Source organism: Brachypodium distachyon, chromosome 1 (assembly GCF_000005505.3).
Source record: "Brachypodium distachyon strain Bd21 chromosome 1, Brachypodium_distachyon_v3.0, whole genome shotgun sequence".
Classification (NCBI taxonomy): domain Eukaryota; kingdom Viridiplantae; phylum Streptophyta; class Magnoliopsida; order Poales; family Poaceae; genus Brachypodium; species Brachypodium distachyon.
The window spans coordinates 56,389,637-56,413,529 of NC_016131.3; the positions used below are offsets into that span (position 1 = coordinate 56,389,637).

A 23,893-nucleotide genomic window follows, 5' to 3' on the forward strand; every position below is an offset into this window, starting at 1 on the left:
GAAACCAGAGAAACCTGAAGAATCGATTTATTCGAAGACAAATAGCAGTGCCTTGTGATCTTAATGACTCTGCTGGTTTAACTGTGATATTTGTAAAAAAAATTCCAGCTTTCAGCATTAGTGGTACTCCATATAGCTGAGATTACTTTGCTTTTCTGGAGGGGTGTTGAGTGCACCCATGGCACCTCCACTTGGATCCGCCCATGGACCCAACTTCTTTGATCCGACCGATTGAATTTTCCTGTGAATTTTCATATGATTTTTTTTACACATTTTGATTTTTATTGATTTCCAAAAAGAAACAATCTGCTCATGCCGTATCTTGTGTTCTTCTCTGAAGAAAGAAATGTTTTGATTCACCGGTAATTTTCATACACGCTGAAATTTATCTCTATACATAGCTCCCAAGATCCCCGTAAAACTCTAAAAAAAAAAAGATCCCCTATAAAAATAGCTCCCAAGATCCCCTTAAAAACTCCCAAAAAAAGATCCACTCAAAAAACAAAAACAAAAACATAGCACCCAAGATCCCCTTAAAAACTCCCCCAAAAAGACATCCCCTCAAAAAATAAAAATAAACATAGCTGCTAGCTCCCAAGATAGGCCTTGGAAGACAGGAAGAATCTCGTCTCGAAAGATGGGAGTGCAAAAGTGATCCGTTGTCTTCCGCCTCCTCCGCGTTTCCGTTCGCTGCCCCATGGGCTCCACTCGGCAGAGACTCCACTAAAGACTGCTCAAGATCCGCCGTTTCACCCCCTCGTCTTCCTCCTTCAATTCTTTCCGTTAGAGCCGACGCATGGCCATACGGGAAGGCGCGGGCGCAACAATTTGTTTGGGGTGGAACCGGTACCCAGCCGCATCCCCAAACATTGCTTTCCCAAATTTAATTTGTCGCACTGATAGTGGTGGCCCGTGCTGCTTTTCAGCTTCAGCCGGCACCCTCGCTAGCCCCCCTGTGAGAGCATCTCCAGCCGGCCCCTCCTAAAAGACCCCAAAACGCTAAATGGGGACGCCGGCGCTGAAAAACCCACCCAGTTCGCTCCCCTAAATCGGAAAAATAGCCGGTGTGGCACAACAATTTAACCGGCGCCCTGAATTCACCTGAGCAGTAGCTGAGCACACCATTGGAACTTGAAAATGTCGTTGGCTGTTGCCTATCAGATTCATTAGACGAGGTGTTTCACTAAACAAGGTTTCAGTTGTAGTGAACAATATGAAGAATACCTTGAACATACATATGAGTAGAGCTTCAAGAATTAAAAATTGACGGAAAACCTTTTTAGGACTTATTTCTATTATCAATCCAATACCAAATTGTAATTCTGATGCGTTTTGTTTTCTGAACAAGGTTTGTCCCAAATGGTAATTTGATTATTTTATAGGCATACAATTGAAACCGGAAGCTAGTTTCTAAACTGGATAACAAGGCGTGACAAGGTTAGATTTCAATCAAACGTGTCTTTAATGTTCAGTGCTAAAGTGATTTGGGTTCGTGAAATGCTTTTATCATGGAGAAGACAAATTACAGTAAAACACAAAAACCATCAGGAAGATAAGCGTTTCTCTTCTCTCATGCTTAATCCAGTCCTAACACTAATTGACCTGCGCACTAGGTTTCTGTCAAGGAGCGCGTGTCAGAATAAATGACTGTCATAAGCTCCAAAAGTGAGATCTAAGATTGTTTTGTGTAATTACTCACTCAATTGATATGCCTAGAAAAACAACCCCTCCCAAGTGGGTCGATAAACCAGCAGGAAATGACATGGTAGACTACTAAGGATTTTGATGATAACTAGATATACATCAGTTTGACAAGATCAAGCTAAATCACGGTTCAGTGACCTGTTCATCATCGCTGGTCTTCTGACGCTTGGCTGCGTGTTCGTTCTCTTTGGCCATGCTGGCCCCTTCTTCAGTTTCTGGAGCTGGCTTGTCTTCGTGGTGGAGGACCCCATTCATGGCCTCATGGCCTAATAGAGAAGCATGTTTGCTTGTGATCGTTCTCCCAGCCCTGACCTTCGGGCCCCAGTGCCGCTCGGGGTTGGGAAGAAACCGCTTAACCTTCTTCGCTTGAGCGTTGCTTAGAGCAGCAATTGCTCTTGAGAAGTTTGCCTGCATAAGCACATGGTAAGAATAGAACAACTATTATTTTCATCCATCAGGCACAAAAAGCATGGTTGAAGCAAAGAGTACACAGTGCATTGACGACATACTTCCAGTTTAGGAGATTTCGAAAGAATCATTGTGCCCGCGGAGTCACTTGGCTGTTCCTTGATAGGATGACTCTTCACCTGGGTGACAAAAAAAACCTGCATTGTCAGATTGGAAGAAAGACTATCCAGTCCATCAAGGAAGCAAACAAAAAAGATTCTAGACTAGACTTGCGGCCACCAGAATACCATAAGGGAAGGTGTATAATGAGATGTACCCAGCAGCGCATGATGTCCCAAATAACATCCCAAGGGGCATCGGACTTCAGTCCTAGTGGGTTCACGTGGGTACTAGAGATACGATATCCAGCATTGAGAACTGCAGAGCGGAACACAACTGCAGACGGGGAAGTGCACTTGACAGTCCCAGAAATGTTATGTTGACTGAAAAACAGCGGTACATCGTGTAACTCCTGCACCGCATGAATAAAAGATAGTTAAAAGTATGTACCAGTGGAAAGAACACAGAAACATTTGCATGATATGCATTATGCAGCAACTCAACATTACATGAATGAACCATTGCAAACAATCATGCTTGCAATAAGAACCATGAAAGGTACTTTCGGTTCATTGAATGGATATTTTGAGGAGAATGTATTCACATTATCTTAACACATAGCATATGGTGGTGAGCTTGACAAGTGTTGCAGATGCACAATCAACATATTTCGTAGAGTACAAGGTATAATTTATCTTAGAGACAAGTTACAATAACAGTCCATTTCGAGAATTCACAGACCATTTCTCCACCCACAGGCTGCAGATTATAGCGTTAGCAACAAGCAGAAGAAAGTAATAGCAATACCTCGGATACAGTAGTCAGAACTGAAGTAATCTTATTGTATGCAGGATATCTATCCTTCATTGGTTTGACATCTGCCAACGTAGAAAGAACCCAGTCCTGATCATGTATAGGGGCAGACCATATTGGCCCACCCACATTAAATCTCTTCCCACAATCGCTACACTCTTGAGGAACAACAGGCCCAATACCAGGTGCATACTTCACACTGTTATTCTTCAGCGCCCCCAGAAAAATACCAAATACAGAAAGGCTCTCAATATATATGATCTACTCATTTACAGCAGGAGAAAGATAATGCTAAAATGTAAGCCAGAAGTCTACCTTAGAAACAGTCCTCCCAAGACATTGAAGATGAAAAGAATCACAACCAACACACTGATATACATAAGAGAGCTTAAGAGGAGCATTCTTTATTTCACTTGCCGAACTGCACATGAAATTCACGAAATCTAGGAATTAGAAAGATCATCTCACAAGTAGACAAGTAGTTCAATCAAATTAAACAAACGGAAACCACGGAGAAGAGGAACTCACGTGAATACTCGAACAAAAACACGGACATAGAAATCCATAAACACAGAGAGAACTGGGACGATATAACGCTTATACCTGTTTGCATGGCTCTGTGTAAACAAGGCATATAAGGAGATAAGATATCTCAAAAGTCTGAGAAAACGACAGCCGCAAAATCCTACATTATATGCTAGAAAACTAGTGAGTGGCTAGAGTATGTTAATATAATAGGTTGTCACATCAGATCTTACTAGTGTCGAAGTGAAGACATCACCTAAAAACATCATATTTTTTTTACTTGAGTAATGAAACCACTCAATGAGCTGAATTGGAAAAGCTTTTGCCATACAATAATAGTAACTCCATTGTTATATACCTCAATGCAGGCAAGGAGGATCCTAAGAGCCATTTCATGGCAATACTTGCCTTTGACTGGGTAGGAACCATACCTGCAAGACACAACTGATGATAAGAACATCGATACTTAGTCCATCTTTTATCTAGGAACTAGTAACATGGTGGTCCTTAGTCCTTACTTGGAGTAGCAAACTTCACCGCTGTTCCCACATAGGACAGCCATGTCAGTGGCTGTGCACATCAACAATCCTCCGTCAGCAACAGCTTGTACAGCAGAATCGAGGAATATTGAAGGCGACCCATAGGGGTCAAGATCAACCTAAAAAAAGGGTTCGTGAGAAATAAGATTAGATGAAAAAACATTGAACTGTTCAAAGCGAAGCGTTATGATTTTGCTTTAACTTGAAATGATTAAGCTGCATAATCAGACCCTTACCGCATAATGCACTAAGTCATATCACCATCAGCTCATGCAATCCTCATAAGCTTACTTAAAAGAGGTCCAAAAGCTATCTCATATAAACCCTATATATAATATGAGGCATATCTATAAGCTTCTCAAATGGTATCCTGCTTTTCACCAATCAAATGACCCAATACACAAATGGGGAAACAAAATCACCATGTCAAGCCTAATTTTCACATATTTTCTTCCATGGTTTGTTTCATTTGTTCCAACATGGTGAGGATTAAACTAACGAAGCAGGAAAACCCCAAAGCTCACCAACAATTTAAAATAATAAAAGGTAATTTTCTGACAAATGATTCTGAAAAATCCTGAAGAAACTACCGGTACAAGGAAAGACATTGATTACAAACAAGCATCTAATTTTAATGGGTACGTTCTTGGATTACAGCAGATAGTCTGATCTCAGATGGTGTTAACAGCATTACAAAGCCATATGTGGCACACAAAGATGTTTTAAGAACATTACCACATCAAACTCCTTTGGATGAGTAAGCATGTAAACTCGAGCATCAGCCAAGTGCGCTTCCACTTTATCAGAAGCTGCAGTACCATTGAACTTAATATTTCTCTTGCAAGCTTCAACAGAAGCTGAAAAATGAAGAATAATGTTTATTAGTGTCTGAGTCTTCTAGTGTATGTCCTTAACAGCAATGCATAAAACAAATTTACACAAGCAAGTCAGTGACCTTTATCATTGTCCAGTGCAACCACCTTTCCAAGCCCATCAACTTCACGAGCATAGCGCAGAGATCTCAACCCAGAAGCAGCCAATGCCTGCATGTTTTATTCAATTGATTATATGTAGCCAAACCTCATCATATTGTAATCCAAAACATAAGCTCCGTAGTGGACATAATAAAGCATCACCTCAAGAACAATTGGTGCTTTGAGTTCTCCTTTTCTTTTCCAGGAAGGTGTCTGTGTTGTTTCTGTTGATGGATCCTCTGCCTTATCTGCGTCCTGATTTACCTGCTTTCCATGATCACCATTGATTTCACCATCAAGGCTACTTGAAGCACCATTTGCATCTGATTTAGGTGGCACATCTTGGCTCACATTCTGATGTGATTTGTTCTTTTTGTTCACCATTTCCTCATGCTCTTCCTTGCGTTTGGCTAAAAATGTCCTTAGAACAGCAATGGACATGTCTCTATTATGGACCTAGCAAATGCCGTGAACTTGATGTTAAAGAAAGCCTTGTTAAAAAAAATCTATAAGCCCATATATCTGCAGCCAGGTTCCACTAATGCATAGTTGACAAAGAATTTCCCCATATGCCCCACATATCTGCAGCCAGGTTCCACTAATGCATAGTTAACAAAGAATTTCCCCATATGCCCCACATATCTGCAGCCAGGTTCCACTAATGCATAGCAATAAACGAACAGAAGGCTAGTTAACAATCGCAAGTGCAACTTTCATGTTCAGCTTCAGCAAAGTCGATCATTACATGAACAAAACAGCAGCCTCTACGAACTACCTACAGCATTAATTGCAGGCACCAAACTAAATCACAGAACTAATCGACTCACCAATCTAAAGAAGGCACAACACATAGCTGCAGGAGTCACACAAACTGTGTCTACACGGATATGCACAAGAGAGTAAAAAAAAAGAAGTGACATAGGTTCCTCATGCACCTGGACGGGGTTGAAGAAGACGGCGTTGCTCTTGAGCATGAGGATCTCGGCCTCGCCTTCCCTCTTCACCTCGTAGCCCTCCAGCATCTCCTCCACCTCCCCCATCTCTCCGAATCCCAACCCGAGGGCCGGCCGGCTCGATTGCGAGCTCACGAATTAAATGCAATCGAGGACTTGCGGTTGCAGCAACCGCTCCGCGAACCAATTCGCCGTGCTCGCAGCCGTTGTTTCCTGCCGGCGGCGAAGAAGCTTAAACCCTAGCCGCCTCAAGGAACCACTCCTGCTGCCTCGACTAGGTGGTCTACCGGCCCCGAGCCGGCGCAGCCGTCCGATGAACACTGTACGGCTCCTGTCAACCGCCCATTTGCCTCAACTAGTCCTCTTCCATTAGCGGTCACACGTTTCCACTAACAGGTCGGCCCACCACGACGTTAAACACAAGGTCCCACCTGTCAGTGCTAGCAGAGTTTTTGCAAGAGATAATAACGTGGTACTAATTGAGAAACGTTCCCTCTGTCTCTCTGGCGCGAAAATTTCATTCCCCAAAATCCGTCCCCCAAAACCCCCCAATTCCTTCCCGGAGAAGCTTCGTGGTCGTGGCGGTGACCGGCGATGGTATTCCTGCAGCGCAGCAACCCGCGTAAGCGCCCGCCGCCGGCGCCCACGCCGCCCCGGTCGAGCCCTCCGCAGTCAGCGGCAGCGTCCGCGACCACCCCTCCCGGCCCCGCCGCGGCAGACCTGTCCGCCGTCGACGCGGCGGCCGCGCTCCTCGCCGACGCGGGATGCACGCTCCTCGTCCCGCCGCACCTCCCGCCTGCCCTCCCGGCGCCGCACACCTTCGCGCGCCGCCTCGCTCGCGCGCTCGCCGCCGACTCCGCCGCGGACCTCCCCACGCGCCTCCTCACCGGGCTCGCCGCCTTCGCCGACTCCCCCGCGCGGCTCCGCCAGCTCCTCCTGCCCACCTCTCCGAGCTCGCCGAGCCTCGCCCGAGCGCTCCTCTCCGTCCCCGCTCTCCAGCCGGGCCTCCTGGGGCTCCTCCTTGACAAGCTGCCCGAGCACTTCGACGACGACGCGCTCGATGGGGTGCCGCTGCAGGACGATGTGGGGAGGCTCATCATATTGCAGTTCCGCTGGCTTGATTTCCTTGTCGATGCCGACGCCTTCGTCACCAAGCTCGTGGACGTGCTCTCGGTGGCGCCGCCCCGGCTCAAGAAGGAGATCATCGGGTCCATCCCGGAGATTGTGGGCGACCAGAGCCATGATGTTGTGGTCTCCGCGCTGGAGATGTTGCTGCAGGAGGACTCCCAGGTTGTGGTTGCTGTGCTTGACACTTTGTCGAACCTTAACCTCAATGCGCAGTTGCAGGATCAGGTGATTGCCGCAACGATTTTCTTCTATCTTGTTTTGTGATACTATGATGGTGTGGATTGTGGACTGAATAACCGTCTTGTGCTCTGGGAATATTTGAAGGCGGTCACTGTTGCAATATCGTGCATCCGAACGATTCACGCGGATCAGATGCCACATTTACTCAGGTTCTTGCTGCTGTCTGCCACACCAGCCAATGCTGGCAGGATTATATCACAGATCCGCGAGCAGCTGAAGTTTGTTGGTGTCGTGGATCCACGGGCTGCTCGGGGCAAGAAGCTGAAAGGGAAGGCATCGGCAGTTAGCACTGATGGAGCAATACTTGATGCCTTGAGGTCAGGTCTCCGGTTTAAGAATGTAAGCCATCTTAATCTGCACTTTATCTTGAAATGCAGCACTGCCCATTGGAGTTTCAACTGGCTTTGCTTTGTTATTGATGCAGATGCTTTGCGAGGCCTTCTTGAAGGAGTTGAAATCAGTCGACCATCCAAGGGATCACAAAGTGATTGATGTTTGGCTCATCATGCTCATCTATGCCAATGGTGGTACTCTGCAGAAAAGTGCTGAGAAAATACTGAAATCCAAGATCTTAGAAGGATGTGTCCAAGAGACACTGTTTGGTCAATGCATTCGTGGAAACCCTGAATTGGTGAAGGTCAGTTCTTCAGAATCTTGTAATGACTGTAGAATGACCATGTGTGTTTGATTATCCATGCTGACAGAGACATAACTGAACTTGAATTAGGTCCATTTCATGTCATATCTCTCGGTGAGCGATTACCTGTTAGCTTGCAAGGAAGAGAAGGCTAGAGAGTTTGCTACCTATCTGTTTACGGCTTTGTTTGAAGAATTCAGTGACACCTTTTCCAGGCAAGAGGTATCCATTTGTTGCCAACACTTGTGTTTGCTGTTGTCAACACTATGAAAACCAAGAATTATCTTATGTAGGAAAATTGAGTTGACCTGTGCTGTTGATTCGTGAAATGGTCAGTTCTGTAATATTTTCCATGATTCAGTCAGGTTGTTGTTTAAATGTTATTGCACATCACATATATTTATAACACGGTCTACTTGATGCACTAAATTCCTATGTGTAAGTCCAGCATCAGAGGCATAAATCAATCGGCATGATATAACTCCTAATTTACATAAAGCTAAAGTGAGGTAAGCAAGATTCCTTCCAGTTAATTGGCCAAAGGCATTGGACCTCCTCACTCTAGCTTGCCTTGTCATTCTGTGGTGTCTAGTTGAGCCCTGTGTGCACTGGATGAAATGTATGCTGAATAGTAATTTGGGGAGGGTGAGATGCAAAGACAAATAGGAATAGTGAACTGATAAGTGGGGAATTTAACCTCATTTGAAATTCTGGCCATGACTTGGTTTTTCATGATATAGCTTAAGCTTAACCGCAGCACAAGAAAATAGTGTGACTTTGTTTTGTGCCCAGTTAAACTTTCTTGCGCATAGATATCTTGCTATGTTTCATAACTATTTTTCTGTCCTACCTTGTACATTTTGTCTGTTCTTCCTTTGCTAATCTTCACACCATTTTGTGTAGCTTGTTGGCTCATTGATAACTCATATAGGTTCTGGGGTCAGCTATGAAGTTTCTTCTGCTCTAGATATTATGATTTCTCTGACAACCAACAACTCTGATGAACTTATCCCTGTAGCTTCACATATAACTGGTATTGTTCTTTATCAAGTCTTATGATTTAGTGCTTTTTGCTGCTGAATAATCTGAATTGCATCGAATTTTATGACATAGGTATTTTAGATTACCTGGAAAGCTTTCATGAAGATAATCTTCGGAAGGTTTGTGATATACCGTTCATTTATTTGTCCTATTTCTTCTCATCATAAACATCAGTTAATGAAATAAAATTAGGTTTATGAGATCTTCTGTCATTTGGCACTGGCTGCTGGCTTCAATACTGGTTCAGGTGGCTCTTCTGTTGCTAATGAACTTCTAATGGTAGTAAGAAAGCAGGTATGATGTTATGATCACATTTGGGATAAGGATATCAGTTCTGTTTACTCATTCAGCCAAGAAGGCTTTACTTTGAATTTTGTGTCTGCTTTCCACCTTGTAGGTTAGTAATCCGGATATAAAGTATAAGAGAATGGGAATAATTGGGGCTTTAAGGATAGTTTCAGCTATTGCAGATGCGAATGCCGCTGTGAACTGTTCATCATCTCAGGTTTGTTCTAGCATTGAAAGAGTTCATGATAAATGTAACTTTCATGTCAAAATAACCATGCCGAATGTATCTATTGGCTATTGCTTCCTAACCTTATGGGCATGTCAAAATCACTGTGTGAATGCTACCAGTTATCGAGCATCAGTAACACCACCAATTTATCTCTAAAATTACTCAAATACCTTGATTGCCTTGTCTAGGTATACTGAAAGTCATAAATGCTAAATTGTGAGTGCGACATATCTTACCAGGCAATAACAATTTCCTCCTGATAATTAAAGGAACACTCAATTTTTGGATGTCTGAATGTTACCATGAACAATGGGCATATAGTACGATATATACAAGTTAAGGAAGCATAAATTTTAAGAATAACTTCCTAACTATAGCTAAGTTGGTACATGATTCCTTTTTTTTGTCTGGAACTGTGCGTCTGTAGGACTTGCAGCAAAAGTTTATGGGATCATAACGGCTACCTTTTTGCGTTCATGAAATACTAGTGTTGCTTTCTTAGTTCTAAGGTTATTTTGTTTGGCAGCAACCAAATTGTGAGGAGGCCCTGGGACTGCTGCAAATGGCTATTAACTCTTCCAGATGTCACACATTGCCCTTAATTCTTCTCTATGATGAATTAGCTGCTTTAGTGGAGAGCAGAATTCTTCATTCTGCAATTTTTGATTGGTAGGTATAAAATGGTTGCAAATGCATGTGAAAAAAGTGAACGCCCATATTTGTTCATGTATTTTTTTCCTTGGTTTTTCTTTCCATGCAAGATAGCTCATTTCACTAATTTGCCTTTTCAGGGTTGGGGAACATGTTGCAGAATTTGACGCTCTTTTTCTTGCTGATCTTGACGATGGCCAGCTACCAGAAAAATATATCTGTGATGGAATAGAAGGTTAGAAAATACTTTGACAGTTACTGTTGTGCCATGGATTCATACATTTCTTTTCGACACAGTATGGAAGGCTGAGTATAATTGATGAATGATGACATGTTGCTTTCAGGAGAACTGTGGATGAACTTGGATGGAAATATCTCCCCAGTATGTCTAAATATTTTGCCTCTGGTCTCCATCTCACCACAAAAGTAAAATCTAGCTGTTACTGCCTTAATGGTCATTATTTGGTTGGTTGCTAATTATTCTGTATATGACCTGTATTGGTTTACTTTACTACTGTTATGTATGCTCATGGCAGGTCCCAAGCCTGCTTACAGATCTTTCCTTCCCAATTTTTACTTCTAACTGTTGTAAGTGGCATATCCTTGTCGTTCCAGCATATGTTCTTAATCACCTAACTTACTTTCTTCCTGGTTTTATCAAAGGCTGAACGTTCAGGAAGTGAAGGCTCACTTGGTGGAATAAATGCACTCCTTGGCTCTCCTTTGCATCTTCCATCTACCAAGGTTATACAAACTGTTCTCTATAAACTAGAAGTTCATAACTAAATTGTTAACCACACCAGAACAGAATGCTTTTAAATCTGCATTAGACTTATGGGACCTGTCTTTGCCACGCTAAAACACACAAGATGATGCCACTAATAAATTGCAAGATGCTCCAATATCTAATCTACACGTAATCAACAATAGTTTCTCGTAGCAAATCACACATTCGTGATTCATATAATCAGTCTTTCACATTTTAAAAGAGCAACCTGTGGTGTTATGAAATTTTCAAGGTTCCAAATATTTTGAAGTTCTTACCACGTAAAAAATGTATATACTTCATCTGTTTCAAAATATATGATGTATTAGATTCCAGAGTAGTCTCCTGTCAGCAACTTTGACTGATAATACTTGCACAAATATGTAAGTAAATCATTGTAAAAAAATTATGCTATGAAACTTTTTCATGACAAATCTAATGCTACAATTTTTATCTAGCAAATATAAATAGTTTATTGTTAATGAGCTGAAAGAAACTGAGGAAGTGGCTCATATTATTCATGAGGAGTTTAAATTGTTTAAGCTGGCAACTTTGCCAAGGTCACAGGTTGTAATCCCTGATAGTGAGTAGTCGTTGTCACTTTGTATGGTGGTTTTCTTGCTAACCTTGACCCTGATAACCAAGCTGCACTTTCTTCCTTCTTTAATTAACGTCAGAGTTCCTGCTGTCTTTCCTAAAAAAGAGCTGCCAAAGATAGAGAAGTTTGACTGTATCCTTTCTTAGGACGTCATGTATTTCTTAGGACTGTCAATGGGTCATTATTCTTTAGTATAGAAAACTTCCAAATTTATGTTGATACCGTTGGAGATGTCCTTTAGAACTGAACAGAAGAATTACTCCTGGTTTGACAATCAACAGAGCCTGGATGGATCTCGATGGGGAAGCTTGTCAGCATTGGAGAAAAAAACAGTGTGCCATTCACTGTACTTTGCGATAAACTGGATAAGGGAGTTGGTATGTTCTTAATCCTCTGATTTTAATGACCCTACGTTTCAAATTATGTGATATCTATGTCTAAAATTGGTGGCATCATTGTCAGCTCAATGCTTTCAGCACACAAGTGGCAGCCAGAGTTGATAATGTGTCACAAAAAGTAAGGGATGAGACAGCGGTTAAACTTCTGAAGCGTCTGAGAAATCTAATGTGAGTAGGACATTTATTATGCTTGAGCACTGATGAGTACCACATATACAGCTGGATAGATATTGCATGACCAAAACCTTTACCAAATAAGCATTCGTAGGTGATCGCGTGATGAATGTTTTGCACTGCTCTTTTTACTCTGACTCAAGCATGCTGGGAGTTGTTTTTTCACCTGTGTTACTCAGTCAATAAATTAATATTGCCAAATCTGAGAATTTACACATTCTTTTCCATTTCTGAATCCTATCATTAACTGCTTGCATTAGATGTTTATAGTTTTAAATGCGCCCTTCATAATATGTGACATGATTGCCAAATGCAGACTACTCGAGAGCTTGTTAAACACCCTTCTTAAAATGTATCCCCTATCTCTACCTGAGCTGCGATACCTAGGGGATTATTCTGTGTCAACTATCACCAGCAAGTTAAACCATGGGAAGAAAATGAACGAAGAGAACATGGAGGGCCCATCTTCCAACAAAAGACAAAAGTGTCTCAAGGACAAATCAGCTTCAGATAAATTGAGTTCTGATGATAAACTCAAGCAAACTACGATACTGGATGCTTTCAAAAGAGCAGGTGTAACAATCACTCAAGAAACAAACAGAGTTTCACAACCATTGCCAAGTGGAATGATGTCAAAGGATGTTGAAAATGAGGCTAATGATCTTAGTGAGCTTGGGGTCATAGATTTAATGGCAGCACCAGTTCAGCTGGATATGCAAAGATTCAAATTCAGAACTCTGCATTTAACTTGTTTGTCCTTATTAAACTATTCTGAGGTATGCATTTGTTCAATTTGACTTAAAATCTTTCAAAGTTCTATTACTGAATTCTTATTTATTTATTTTACAGTTTCAAGATTTAACTCTCCCATATGATGAATCTGAGGTACTTGATTTCAACTACAAAATATACTATAGCTACTAAAGTATGATGTCATCATTGATGCCTTTCTGTTTTCATTCTTCAGCTGCCATTATATCTCTATCTTCTACGTGATCTAAACATCAAATTAGACCGTCTAAATCCATCAATCAAGCCATTTTTTAGTAATTCTCAAGCAAAATCCACTTATGCTCATTGCCAAAAGAGCACAGAAGAACTTCTCAGCACAATCCAGCCACTATTCTCGAGTCTAAGGAAGTTTGTAGATGGAGCCGTTTCAATGATCAAAGAAAGTAAGCTTTTCTTGTTCCTTTACAGTGAATAATGTGATATAAATTTTAAAAGCACAATGTAATGCACCCTTCTTTCCTTTTCTTTGATCAATAACATAATGTGGCATTATTGTAGGATCAGATTGCTGCCCAGACAATTGGAGTTCTCATTGGGATTCAGCAGGAAACCCACACATACCAAATGTGATGGTCTCCAAGTCTTCAATAGCCACTTCAGTATTTAAGGAGGCTCTTGGCTGCTACAGGAAGGTTGTAACATGGATATCATTTTTCTTACTTCTGGTAGTAAAGAGGACTCAAATTGTAACGTTAACATATATGGTACCTTTTGCAGTTACTTGGTATTCCAGATCTATTGAATCATGCAAATATGTCAGTTCTGAAGGAGCTACTGCAGACTTTCCAGCCAACCGAAAATTTTGATGATGATATTTCTGAGTTCCGTCCACCTCTGGCCCCTAGTAATGTTGATTATCTATACTGTGGGGCATATAAAATGTTTGAGGCTATTATGGATCCAGGTAATCAGTGGTTGTCATTTGTGCGGAGAGTGATAGAAGATTATGTGACCTTTTGCCTAATTTCAGTGCTGTGATCATCCTGCAGTGTATTCGTTCTCATACATTTTGGCTTCTGATGTGCTAATTACCATGCAATCAATTTTAAGTTCCACTGTCATGCTGCTGGAAAAATCTGGGGAATCAAATGGGAAGAATACACATGTAGGATGCTCCAAAGATATCATTCCCTTTCTACAGAAGCGTCTTGGGCTATCAGCTCATAAGCTGTTAGCTTCTGACTTCCCTAGTGAAGATGCTGAAAATGGACGGCAGAACAAAGTATGGTAAAACACTTTTCGATATTTAAATGTTCTCTAGCCTATACGCATGCTTGCTCGGAAGAGGTTAACATGTCACATGTTTATTGCTTGTCAGGGTGATCTTATACCAAGGATATTACAAATATACCTCAGGAACAGTGAGTCGACTTCAGATCTGCTTGAGAAACTGGCTTGCTCGGTGTTGCCTGAGGTTGTCCATCTTGACTTCTTGAGTCATGCAATCAGTCCATATCAATTTAATTGTTATTTTTTTCACCTTAGAGGCTCCTAAATCATTTTATTTCATGACTAAAGGTTGCTTCGCTTAAAACTAAAAGTACCGCCCAAGAAATGGCACGTGACTTTCCAACATTGTGTTCCTCCACCTTCCACTCTTGGTATCGTGTGTTGGTAAGTAACTGGTATTCAGAGCATTTTTATGAATTCTCTGATGTTTTCTTATTTTCTCTTTAATCTTTTTGGTTAATAATGTAGCATGAGGAGAACACTGGGAATTTTAACAAGATGGTGAGTTATTCAGCTAAGCATGCTACACTTAGTTGCTATTATTTACTCTGATGTCATCATTATGTTAGAATTCCTTCATGTTTGAGCAATTTCGTTCCACTTCTCTAGATCAAGCAAGCCTTGAAGACTAGATCACAATCAGGAGTGGCGGTGGAAAATGTTGTGGATGAAATTGTCAAATCAGTAAATGTCTTTGTTGGTCTAATACATGTATGTAAGAATCACGAAAAGGTGAGTTGCAGTGAAATCACTAATGTTCCACATACTGATATAATATGACCACCTGATGCATTTACCCACATGGAAATGGTATACTGTTCATGTATGAGGCTGCTGGTTGAAAATGATGCATCTTACATTGATCACATATATATAGGTTGCTATACATGCTATTGCAGTTAAATATGGGGGCCGATTCATCGATGCATTTCTTAAAGGTGAGGAATTGTGAGTTGATGAGTTGCTACTTCATATATCTGCCGACATGGTAACACTAGCTAGTTACTATTACTGCATTTGGTTAATCTAGTCTTCCTTTTTCTTATGCAGTCTTCAACTTTCTAGAGACACAGTTTGGGCAACATGGTGGACGTATAATTCAAATGGTAAATACTCCCTCCGATCCTAAATTATTATCGAAATATTACATGTATCTAGACGCTTTTTAAGAATAGATACATCCATATTTGGGCAAATTTTAGTCAAAAATTTAGGATCAGAGGGAGTAGCTATCTATTGTTTTTTGTTATTTACTTCTTTTTGCACCATTCAGTAGTTGCCTCCTGTACTGCGAAAATACAGTGGCCCTGATGATTTTAACTGGTGCAGATAAAAGCACTCCAGAAAGCGACAAGAACAATCCAAACTATATGTGCAGAGGCAAAGGTATGATCGATGATCTTAGATCCACGATGTTCGTATCAAAAAATTTGTGCTCCGTGCTGAGAAGAATGATGTTACATATATAGGGTTACAAGCGAACAATGATCACGAGCAAGATACCTGCTACAAAGAGGTCCCTGGAGCGGTTCGTGTTCCAAGTGAAGGCACTGCTGCACAACTGCTCCACGGAGGACACGTTTGTGATAGGCAATCTGAAGCACAAGGACTTGCATGGGCATGTGGTGAGCTCTCAGGTGTATGGCGGAGTGGACGATGATGACCCGGATGATGCAGAGCAGGAAGAGATGGAAACCGACCCCGAAACTCCGGCCAACGGAAATGGCAACATCGTGGACGACGATATGGCGGAAGGCGACGAAGAGGCAACGCCATTGGAATGACCGCATCTAGTACCAGTCTCCTAGTATAGCCCAATCCTGACTCCTGAAAATTTTACACTTACAACATGTACATAGTACATTGCAGTTTTTTGCAGTGCACCGCCTTGTCCAGCTCCCATAGCAGAGTGGAATGACAATCCAGAAATGTAGATCATGTGTTGCATAGAAATGTGAATTCTCAGTGAAGACCATATGTACAGATCACCACCCCATCTCATTTCTCAACAGCTTATACTGTATAACAAGCAGTTTTTTCTGTTCTTGTCATTCCATAACCAAAAACCACAAGAGCAGAACACAAAGGAAGGCAGCACACATACATAGAGATGCAGATGCTAGAGCAGAGGAAGAGACGAGTCCTAGCGCTGGCGTCGGAGGCGAGGAAGGAAGGCAACAGGGGCAGATCCTCAGATGGCCTTGGCGGGCGCGGCGGCGGCGGCGGAGGCGGCGGAGAGGTCGGCGAGGAGCGGCTCGGCGGCGGTGGAGCTGGCGTTGGCGTTGGCGGTGGGGGATGCGTCGTCGGGGTCGTAGTTGGGGTCGAGGGCGCGGTCCATGGCGCGGCGGCCGGTCTCGAGGCAGGGCTTGCAGGCCATCTCGATGGTGATCCAGCCCAGCACCACCGCCGCGATCGCTATCACGGCCGTCACCACCGCCCCCATCGGATCTCTCTCCCTTCGGCCGGCAAAGTATCCGATCTGGACGGAGGTTGATGACGACTGACAAGAAAGGAATGGCGTGGTTGCGGGAGTTGTCGGGTTGGCTGGCACCTGGCAGGCCGGCTGGGGTCGGGGTTCGGCCTGGTAGTGAGTAGGGTGGAGCTCATGGGCTCATGGGCTCATGGGCCTCATGCCAGCGGGACTGCACGAACGGTTGGGCTGCTCTGCAAAATGGGCTAGATGGGCTGGACCTGGAGTACTTGCTAGAAGACGTCCAAGAGAATAAAGAGACCACAGCTGCATGACAAAACCTCTTGGGTTTTGTTTGGATGTAGATATGGGAAGCAATGAATTGAATTGGGCACGTCAAGTTGATGGAGCTTGGCTTGAAAATTGACGCAAAGTGCTCAGGTTTAGGGAGTGTTTTGTAAGCGTAAACATGTGCATTGCATCTTCCCGTTTTAGACCGTCGGGGGGATGATCCCGGATAGAGTCATGACGACACAACTATAGCCGAGATGACGTGGGCAAAGCCGGTATGGTTTTGTATGCCGGCATCGTAGAGTCAAACTAACACTAAGCCGGCGTCCTGGAGGTATGCTGGCATGACTGCACTGTTTTATGAGTTTGTAGAATAAGAACGAACAGCTTGATCTCGGCAATGGCCGAGATCTCTCAACGGTATTATTCTGACCACGCGGTACAAAGTAAAGCAACGCCATCATTATCTTAGAAAAAGCGGTCAGCGCCTACGTACCGGCGCCAGGCGACTGCAGAGAGGAAGCACCGAAAGAGAATCTCTGACGAAAGCCGGCCGAGGATAGCGGTACTTTCTACAGGGCACCGGAGAAAAGTAAAGTTGTCTTGTCCCCTACGGTGCTACCGGGAGGGAACCAAGCTGCGTGCCCGGCGGGGCCCAAGGAAGATGACGTTAGACTCGGCCCACATGTCAGTGTGACATGGACGGCTTATAAATAAAACCTTACCCCTCTCAAGAGGACAGAGAGTGCACTTAGACATCTAGGGTTTTCCCCTTCTTCTTCTTCTTCTTCCTCAAGAATACAGCTCAAGGTGCGTCATTGTAAAGCTGTTCTATCCCGGCCAATACAAGAAAGCAGGAGTAACCATTTTATCTCGACAAGAGGGCTCCGAATCTGGGTAGATCCGTGTGTGCTAGTGTAATTTGTGCGTGTTTTCCTTCACATCCTCCCTCCTCCGAATCCTCCATCGGCCATCGGCCCCAAGTTAAGCCATTCTATGGCATCTGCCGTGACACCACCACGACAGTTGGCGCCCACCGTGGGACCAGTAGCGGTGCTGGCTGGAGTTTTCATTCGGACGGCAAGCTTCCTCGTCACCGGAGAGCGCATGGTCTCCAGTTTGGTCCAGAGATTCGGCTCTCTGGGCTTCATCGACAACAACGCAGGCTGCTTCAACGGCGCACCACTTCCCTATGCAGGCCGCTTCATCAACTTCGGCATGCACGAGGTTTATGTTGCTACTAACAATCCCTGCAGGTGGTGATGGCCGAAGATCCCCCCGCCATCTGCACGGTTCATGCCGGCACGTCGACTGCCCCGCTGACCGTGTGGAGGTCATGGTGACGGCTCATGGCATCGATGCGGGAAGAGACGCTGCAGGAAGTGGCGCGGTCCCAACCAAGTCCGGCAGAACGGCGAAGCTCCCCTTGGAGAAGCCGGAGAACGTCGTCGCTCAAGCCGGCACATCGGCTCTGCCGCCGAAGCCAACTCGGATCCAGGCCTCCATCGAACGGCTGACCTCGTCGGTAGCGTCGAACGCTAACCCGGCCCAGCTGCAGGCGGAGTTGGAGTTGGAGAGACAGAAGCTGCTGAAGGAAGCAGTCGACGTCACTCACGCTCGACAATAGCTCGACATCTCGCTCTGTGAGTATAACAAAGCCCATGGCCTTAGTTCTACTGCGTTTACTAACCCTAGCAGAGTTGGGGAAGTGCGCAACCGCGGCAAGAACTTGAATGCCGAGATGACAAGAGATGGCAGGGGTGTGCCAGCAGTGTCGGCAAGTTTTTCCTCGGCACTGAAGCCGAAATACAATACCCCTATCAAAAATCTCAAAGCTGCCGAGGCTGCGGCTGAGGAGTTGCCGAATCTTACGGGAGAGGCACTTCGGCAGCAACAGCTCCGTGTGAAAGAGCTGCTTCAAACAGCTAACGAGCAGAATGAGGCGTATATGAGAATGCACGGCAAACCCGGTGCATCTCAGGTCATTCACTCGGCTGCAGATGCCGGTGGTCGTGTTGACAAGCAAGCGTCCTCACCTGGTGGCAAATGGGACAAAAGCGTAAACTCTGGCCGGAATAAGCAGCTGGAGCGTTATGACCCGGGTCTGGCAGAGAAACAGATAGTCAGAAGGGTTGATGATAGCCAGAGTGACCTGCGTCCTGCCGACAATCGCCAAGACCAGCAAGAACGTTACTCGTTCGATCATGGACACCGACCTCGGGGTCCGGCACCCAATACTGCTGCAGGTCAGCAGGGTGTCGGGCGTAACCCCTCGTATCGAGGTGAAGATCGCCGGTATGATCGTTACGATGATGGGTACTCGGTTATGGACGACGAGGGTTATATCAGGCGAGAGCGTGACAATCTTGGCCCGCTCGGAGCCCGGGTTGGGAACAGACAAGTATCACCTCTGGATGCCCGACATCGGCTTGACAGAATCTATCTGTCCGAGCTTCTGGAGGAGCAAGGCCCTCCAGGACCGTGTTGCTTTGCGCATCGGATCATGAGGGAGAGACCAGCCCCGGGTTTCCAGCTGCCCAGGGGTACGAGAACGTATGACGGCAGCACTAAGTCGAAAGATTGGCTGGAAGACTATGTCACGGCAGTGAGCGTGGCAGGCAGCAACGGCAGATGGGCGGTACGCTATGTACCCCATATGCTGGTAGGGCCGGCAAGGATACGGCTGAACAACTTGCCAGAAGGCAGCATCAATTGCTGGATAGACTTCGATGAAGCCTTTGTCAGCAATTTCACTAGCACTTACAAGAGGCCAAATCGTCCTCAAGAGTTGTCCATGTGCAAGCAAAGAGACAACGAGACTGACCGGGATTACCTGACAAGGTGAAACAATCTCCACAATTCCTACGAAGGGATAGTGTAATCGCAAGCCATAGTGTGGTTTGCCCAAGGATGCCGACACGGCAGCATGTTGTAGCAGAAGCTACAAAGAGAGATGCTGGCCACTTTGTCTGAGATGATCAGAATCGCCAACATGTATGCGCTTCGCGTTCCGACTCAGCCATCGCTGATGCCGGGAAAACCACAAAGGGAGCAGCCGACATACAATCCTGCCGGGGCATTCCGGAGGAACGATCATCAAGATCATCGCAACAAGAGGAGAGATGATAGGCCGGATTACCGGTATGGGCCTGCCCATGTCGCCGCAATTCAGGATCAACCTGATGCCGGCTCCAGCCAGCGTCAGAAAACAGGAAATCAGCAATGGGTCAAGAAGGGAGAACAAGAGAAGCCCTGGCAGGATAAGCCGAAGTATACGTTTGAGGTGATGTTGGATCAGCCTTGTCGTTTTCACACGACTAACCCCAACAAGCCGGCGAACCACACAACGCGGCAATGCAGCTGGATGCAGCGGGCCGAGAAGGGCGAAGCAAGTCGGTTGCCCCCTCCTCCACCGCTCACAAGTGCAAACGCATAATCCGGGGACCCCCTTAGGCAAATAATGCTGTCAACCAGGTGGAAGAACGAGAAATCCCGGGGTATGCCGGAAGAAATGAGTACAAGGAGCATCACCAGAGCTACATGATTTTCATCATTGAGCCTACTGAGAAGCAAAGTCAGCGCAGGCGAGAGATGGAGGTCAATGCTGTTATGCTGGCTGTTCCAAAGTTCATGTATTGGTCGGAGCAGGAGATCAGCTGGAACCGGGCAGACCATCCCAAAGTTATGCCCAATCCTGGCGGATATGCCCTGGTGGTTGATCCAACACTCATCGGGCCCGACATTAACGTCAAGTTCACTCGAGTTTTCATTGATAATGGAAGGAGCATCAATATCCTGTACCGGGACACGATGCTTAAGCTCGGCATTACTGATAACATGCTTGAGCCCAGCCGAACTACCTTTCACGATATTGTGCCAGGAGTGTCTTGTGCCCCGGTAGGCAAGATCCGAGTGGACGTCTTATTCGGCACCTGGAAGAACTGTTGGACCAAAAACCTAGTGTTCGAGGTGGTGGACCTTAGCAGTCCGTACCATGCGCTACTTGGCAGAGCCAAGTTCATGGCTACTACTCACACTGGTTATCTGAAGATGAAGATGCCGGGACCAAATGGTACCATAACTATCACTGGCAACTACAAACGCTCAATGGAATATGCAGCGGCTGGGTCTGCTTTGGCCGAGTCACTGGTCATCGTTGGCGAGAAGAAGAAGTTACAAGAAGCTGTTGCGATGGCTCAGGCGGCACAAATTGGCCTATCGGCTATGACCAATCCCCATGGAAGTGTGGCCTTTCAGGCAGCCAAGGAGACAAAGAAAGTACAGGTCGACGGCGAGTTCCCGGACCGCACCGTAATCATTGGTGCCGGCCTTGGAGAGAAATAGGAAGGCGAGCTCAGCAGCTTCCTCCGTGAGAATCGGGATATCTTCGCATGGTCAACTCAAGACCTGCCAGGTGTGCCGAGGGAGTTGGCTGAGCACTCATTACATGTCAGACCATACGTAAGACCGGTGAAGCAGCCCCTTCGACGTTTCGCCGACGACAGAAGGAAAGTCATATCGGAAGAGGTGTCCCGACTTCTAGCTGCCAGCTTTAATTATCATGGAAGTGTTGCATCCCGACTGGCTGGCAAACCCGGGCATGGTCGAGAAGAAGAAAGACGACCCAACTGCTGCCAAGGTGTGGCGCATGTGTATCGACTACACCAGCCTAAACAAGGCAAGTCCCAAAGATCCATCTCCGTTACCTCGGATCAATCAAGTGATCGACTCCATGCCGGGTGTGAGTTGCTGTCTTTTGTAGACGCGTACTCTGGTTTCCACCAGATACCACTGAACCCTAATGATCAAATAAAGACATCATTTATCACCCCGTTCGGGGCTTATTGCTATCGCACTATGCCGTTCGGTTTGAGAAATGCAGGGGCCACTTATCAAAGGTGCATGCAGAAATGCTTGCACGATCAACTCGGTAAAAATGTGCAGGTATAGGTCGACGATGTCATCATAAAAACCAAGGAAAGCGCCACGCTCCTGGATGATATCCGGGAAACATTCGCAAATCTGAGGAGATTCCGAATGAAACTGAACCTGGCCAAATGCACATTCGGTGTGCCGGCAGGAAAATTGCTTGGGTTCCTGGTATCAAGCCAAGGTATAGAAACGAACCATGTGAAAATTGCCGCTACAGAAAGAATGAAATTGCCAAAGTGCCTCAAAGATGTGCAAAAGTTCACTGGGTGCCTAGCATCACTGAGTCGTTTCATTAGTCGGCTGGGTGAAAAGGCTATGCCCTTATACCAGCTGATGAAGAAAACCGACAAATTTGTGTGGATGCCACAGGCTGACCTAGCTTTTCAAGAGCTGAAGAAGATGATTGCTATGGCACCAATATTAGCCTCGCTGATGGAGAAGGAGCCTATGTTGTTATACATAGCAGCAACGAACCAAGTCGTTAGTGCCGTGATCGTAGTGGAAAGGGATGAAAACGGCAAATCGGTGCAGAGGCTGGTATATTACTTGAGGAAGGTGTTATCGTCGTCTAAGCAGAATTATCCCCACTACATGAAAATGGCGTATGGCGTATATATGGCGGCAAAAAAGCTAAAGCATTACTTTGAGACACATCAGATCCGAGTTATATGTGAGGCGCCCATCTTGGAAATCATGAGTAACAAAGACGCGAGCGGCCGAGTCGCAAAATGGGCTGTCGAGTTGGCACCCTATGCGCTGCAGTACGACAGACGGAATGCCGTGAAATCTCAGACTTTGGCGGATTTCTTGGTGGATTGGGCCGAGATGGAGTATGAACCACCGCCCCCGGAAACTAACTACTGGAAAATGCATTTTGACGGCTCTAAAATGAAAAGTGGGCTTGGTGCCGGCACAGTTCTAACCTCGCCTAAGCGCGACCAACTTAGGTACGTGTTGCCAATTCACTTCGCAGCATCCAACAATGTTGCCGAGTATGAGCCACTTGTGCACGGACTGGAAATGGCAAAAGAAATTGGGGTCCGCCGGATTCAATGCTTTGGTGATTCCGATCTGGTCGTCCAGCAAGCTTTCGGTAACTGGGATGCACTGGACGCCAACATGGCACTATACCGGTTCCATGTTCAGAAGATCAGTGGCCACTTCGAAGGGTGTGAATTTCACCATATACCTAGGGCAAAAAATGAGGCAGCCGACACATTGTCGAAACTCGGCTCAACACGACAGGCTATTCCGGCTGGTGTGGCGTTAGAGCATTTACGCAAACCATCCATCAAGCCATCACCAAAATCGGAGTCGATATTTATCCCGCGCAGAGACCGACGTCACCCCCATGGACGTTGACAGTGGCAAAAGTTCCAGTAACCCGGGGACTGAGTGCCTTAATTCGGCAGAAGCAATGGCGGTTGAGCCAATGGATATAGATGTATCGGATGAGCCGGTCTTCACTACTCGTCCTGTGCCGGTTTGGGCGCAACCGATAATGTCTTACCTCAGAGATGAGAATCTCCCGGAAGAGGAAGTGTCGACAAGACAAATTCAGAGAAGGGCGAAGGCATGCACCATCATCAATGGCGAGCTTTACAAGAGGAGCGTCACTAACGTCCTACAGCGATGCGTCGAGCCGGAAGAAGGGCAAGCAATACTCCGGGAAATTCATCAGGGGGAGTGTGGCCATCATGCATCTTCAACAACGCTAGTGGGCAAAGTTTTCCGACATGGTTTCTACTGGCCGAGTGCACTGCAGGAAGCAGAAAACATAGTCAGGAAGTGTAACGGCTGTCAGAGATACGCCAACAAAATTCATATGCCGGCGTCCGAGCTCAAGACTATTCCAATCACTTGGCCATTTGCTGTTTGGTGTCTGGATATGGTGGGACCGTTCAAGCGGGCGCGAGGTGGCATGACGCATATCCTGGTTATGGTCGACAAGTTCACCAAATGGATTGAGGTGAAGCCGATAAAAAAGTGTGACGGCAAAACCGCGGTGTCATTTCTGAAGGATATCATCTTGAGATATGGGTATCCGCACAGTATCATCACGGATAATGGGAC

General features: G+C 45.3%; 3 protein-coding genes across 3 annotated transcripts; 1 reads left to right on the forward strand and 2 right to left on the reverse strand.

The window, feature by feature from the left end:
• Positions 1-1,483: 1,483 nt before the first annotated feature.
• Positions 1,484-6,102, reverse strand: LOC100843496 (probable tRNA (guanine(26)-N(2))-dimethyltransferase 1). The gene is made up of 12 exons (XM_003557547.4): positions 5,998-6,102; positions 5,225-5,518; positions 5,044-5,131; positions 4,824-4,945; positions 4,068-4,207; positions 3,908-3,980; positions 3,553-3,641; positions 3,340-3,445; positions 3,019-3,231; positions 2,429-2,623; positions 2,214-2,291; positions 1,484-2,112 (listed from the first exon to the last, which is right to left on the reverse strand). Exons 1-12 carry the CDS (start codon positions 6,100-6,102, stop codon positions 1,828-1,830), a joined length of 1,788 nt encoding a protein of 595 aa, XP_003557595.1. The 3' UTR covers positions 1,484-1,827.
• Positions 6,103-6,509: 407 nt separating this feature from the next.
• LOC100843228 (Fanconi anemia group D2 protein) lies at positions 6,510-16,162 on the forward strand. The gene is made up of 29 exons (XM_014897596.2): positions 6,510-7,368; positions 7,468-7,722; positions 7,808-8,020; positions 8,111-8,242; positions 8,924-9,053; positions 9,134-9,180; positions 9,254-9,355; positions 9,459-9,566; positions 10,105-10,247; positions 10,370-10,464; positions 10,574-10,655; positions 10,766-10,817; positions 10,893-10,973; positions 11,875-11,970; positions 12,056-12,159; positions 12,482-12,941; positions 13,015-13,050; positions 13,133-13,340; positions 13,456-13,589; positions 13,675-13,861; positions 13,947-14,179; positions 14,276-14,371; positions 14,476-14,571; positions 14,656-14,688; positions 14,797-14,919; positions 15,065-15,125; positions 15,238-15,293; positions 15,517-15,573; positions 15,657-16,162. The coding sequence occupies exons 1-29, from the start codon at positions 6,610-6,612 to the stop codon at positions 15,969-15,971; spliced, it is 4,494 nt and encodes a 1,497-aa protein (XP_014753082.2). The 5' UTR covers positions 6,510-6,609; the 3' UTR covers positions 15,972-16,162.
• Positions 16,163-16,166: 4 nt separating this feature from the next.
• LOC100843802 lies at positions 16,167-16,731 on the reverse strand. Its single transcript, XM_003557548.4, has one exon. The coding sequence runs from the start codon at positions 16,628-16,630 to the stop codon at positions 16,379-16,381; it is 252 nt and encodes an 83-aa protein (XP_003557596.1). The 5' UTR covers positions 16,631-16,731; the 3' UTR covers positions 16,167-16,378.
• Positions 16,732-23,893: the final 7,162 nt, after the last annotated feature.

Coding starts and splice junctions, on each gene's coding strand:
- LOC100843496 (XM_003557547.4), bottom strand. CDS start 6,102: ATGGGGGAGGTGGAGGAGATGCTGGAGGGCTACGAGGTGAAGAGGGAA. Junction 2,624..3,018: donor TTCTGACTACTGTATCCGAG/GTATTGCTATTA, acceptor CATGCGGTGCAG/GAGTTACACGATGTACCGCT. Junction 2,113..2,213: donor CGAAATCTCCTAAACTGGAA/GTATGTCGTCAA, acceptor GTGCTTATGCAG/GCAAACTTCTCAAGAGCAAT.
- LOC100843802 (XM_003557548.4), bottom strand. CDS start 16,630: ATGGGGGCGGTGGTGACGGCCGTGATAGCGATCGCGGCGGTGGTGCTG.
- LOC100843228 (XM_014897596.2), top strand. CDS start 6,610: ATGGTATTCCTGCAGCGCAGCAACCCGCGTAAGCGCCCGCCGCCGGCG. Junction 12,942..13,014: donor CCTTATTAAACTATTCTGAG/GTATGCATTTGT, acceptor TTTATTTTACAG/TTTCAAGATTTAACTCTCCC. Junction 15,574..15,656: donor CTATATGTGCAGAGGCAAAG/GTATGATCGATG, acceptor TTACATATATAG/GGTTACAAGCGAACAATGAT.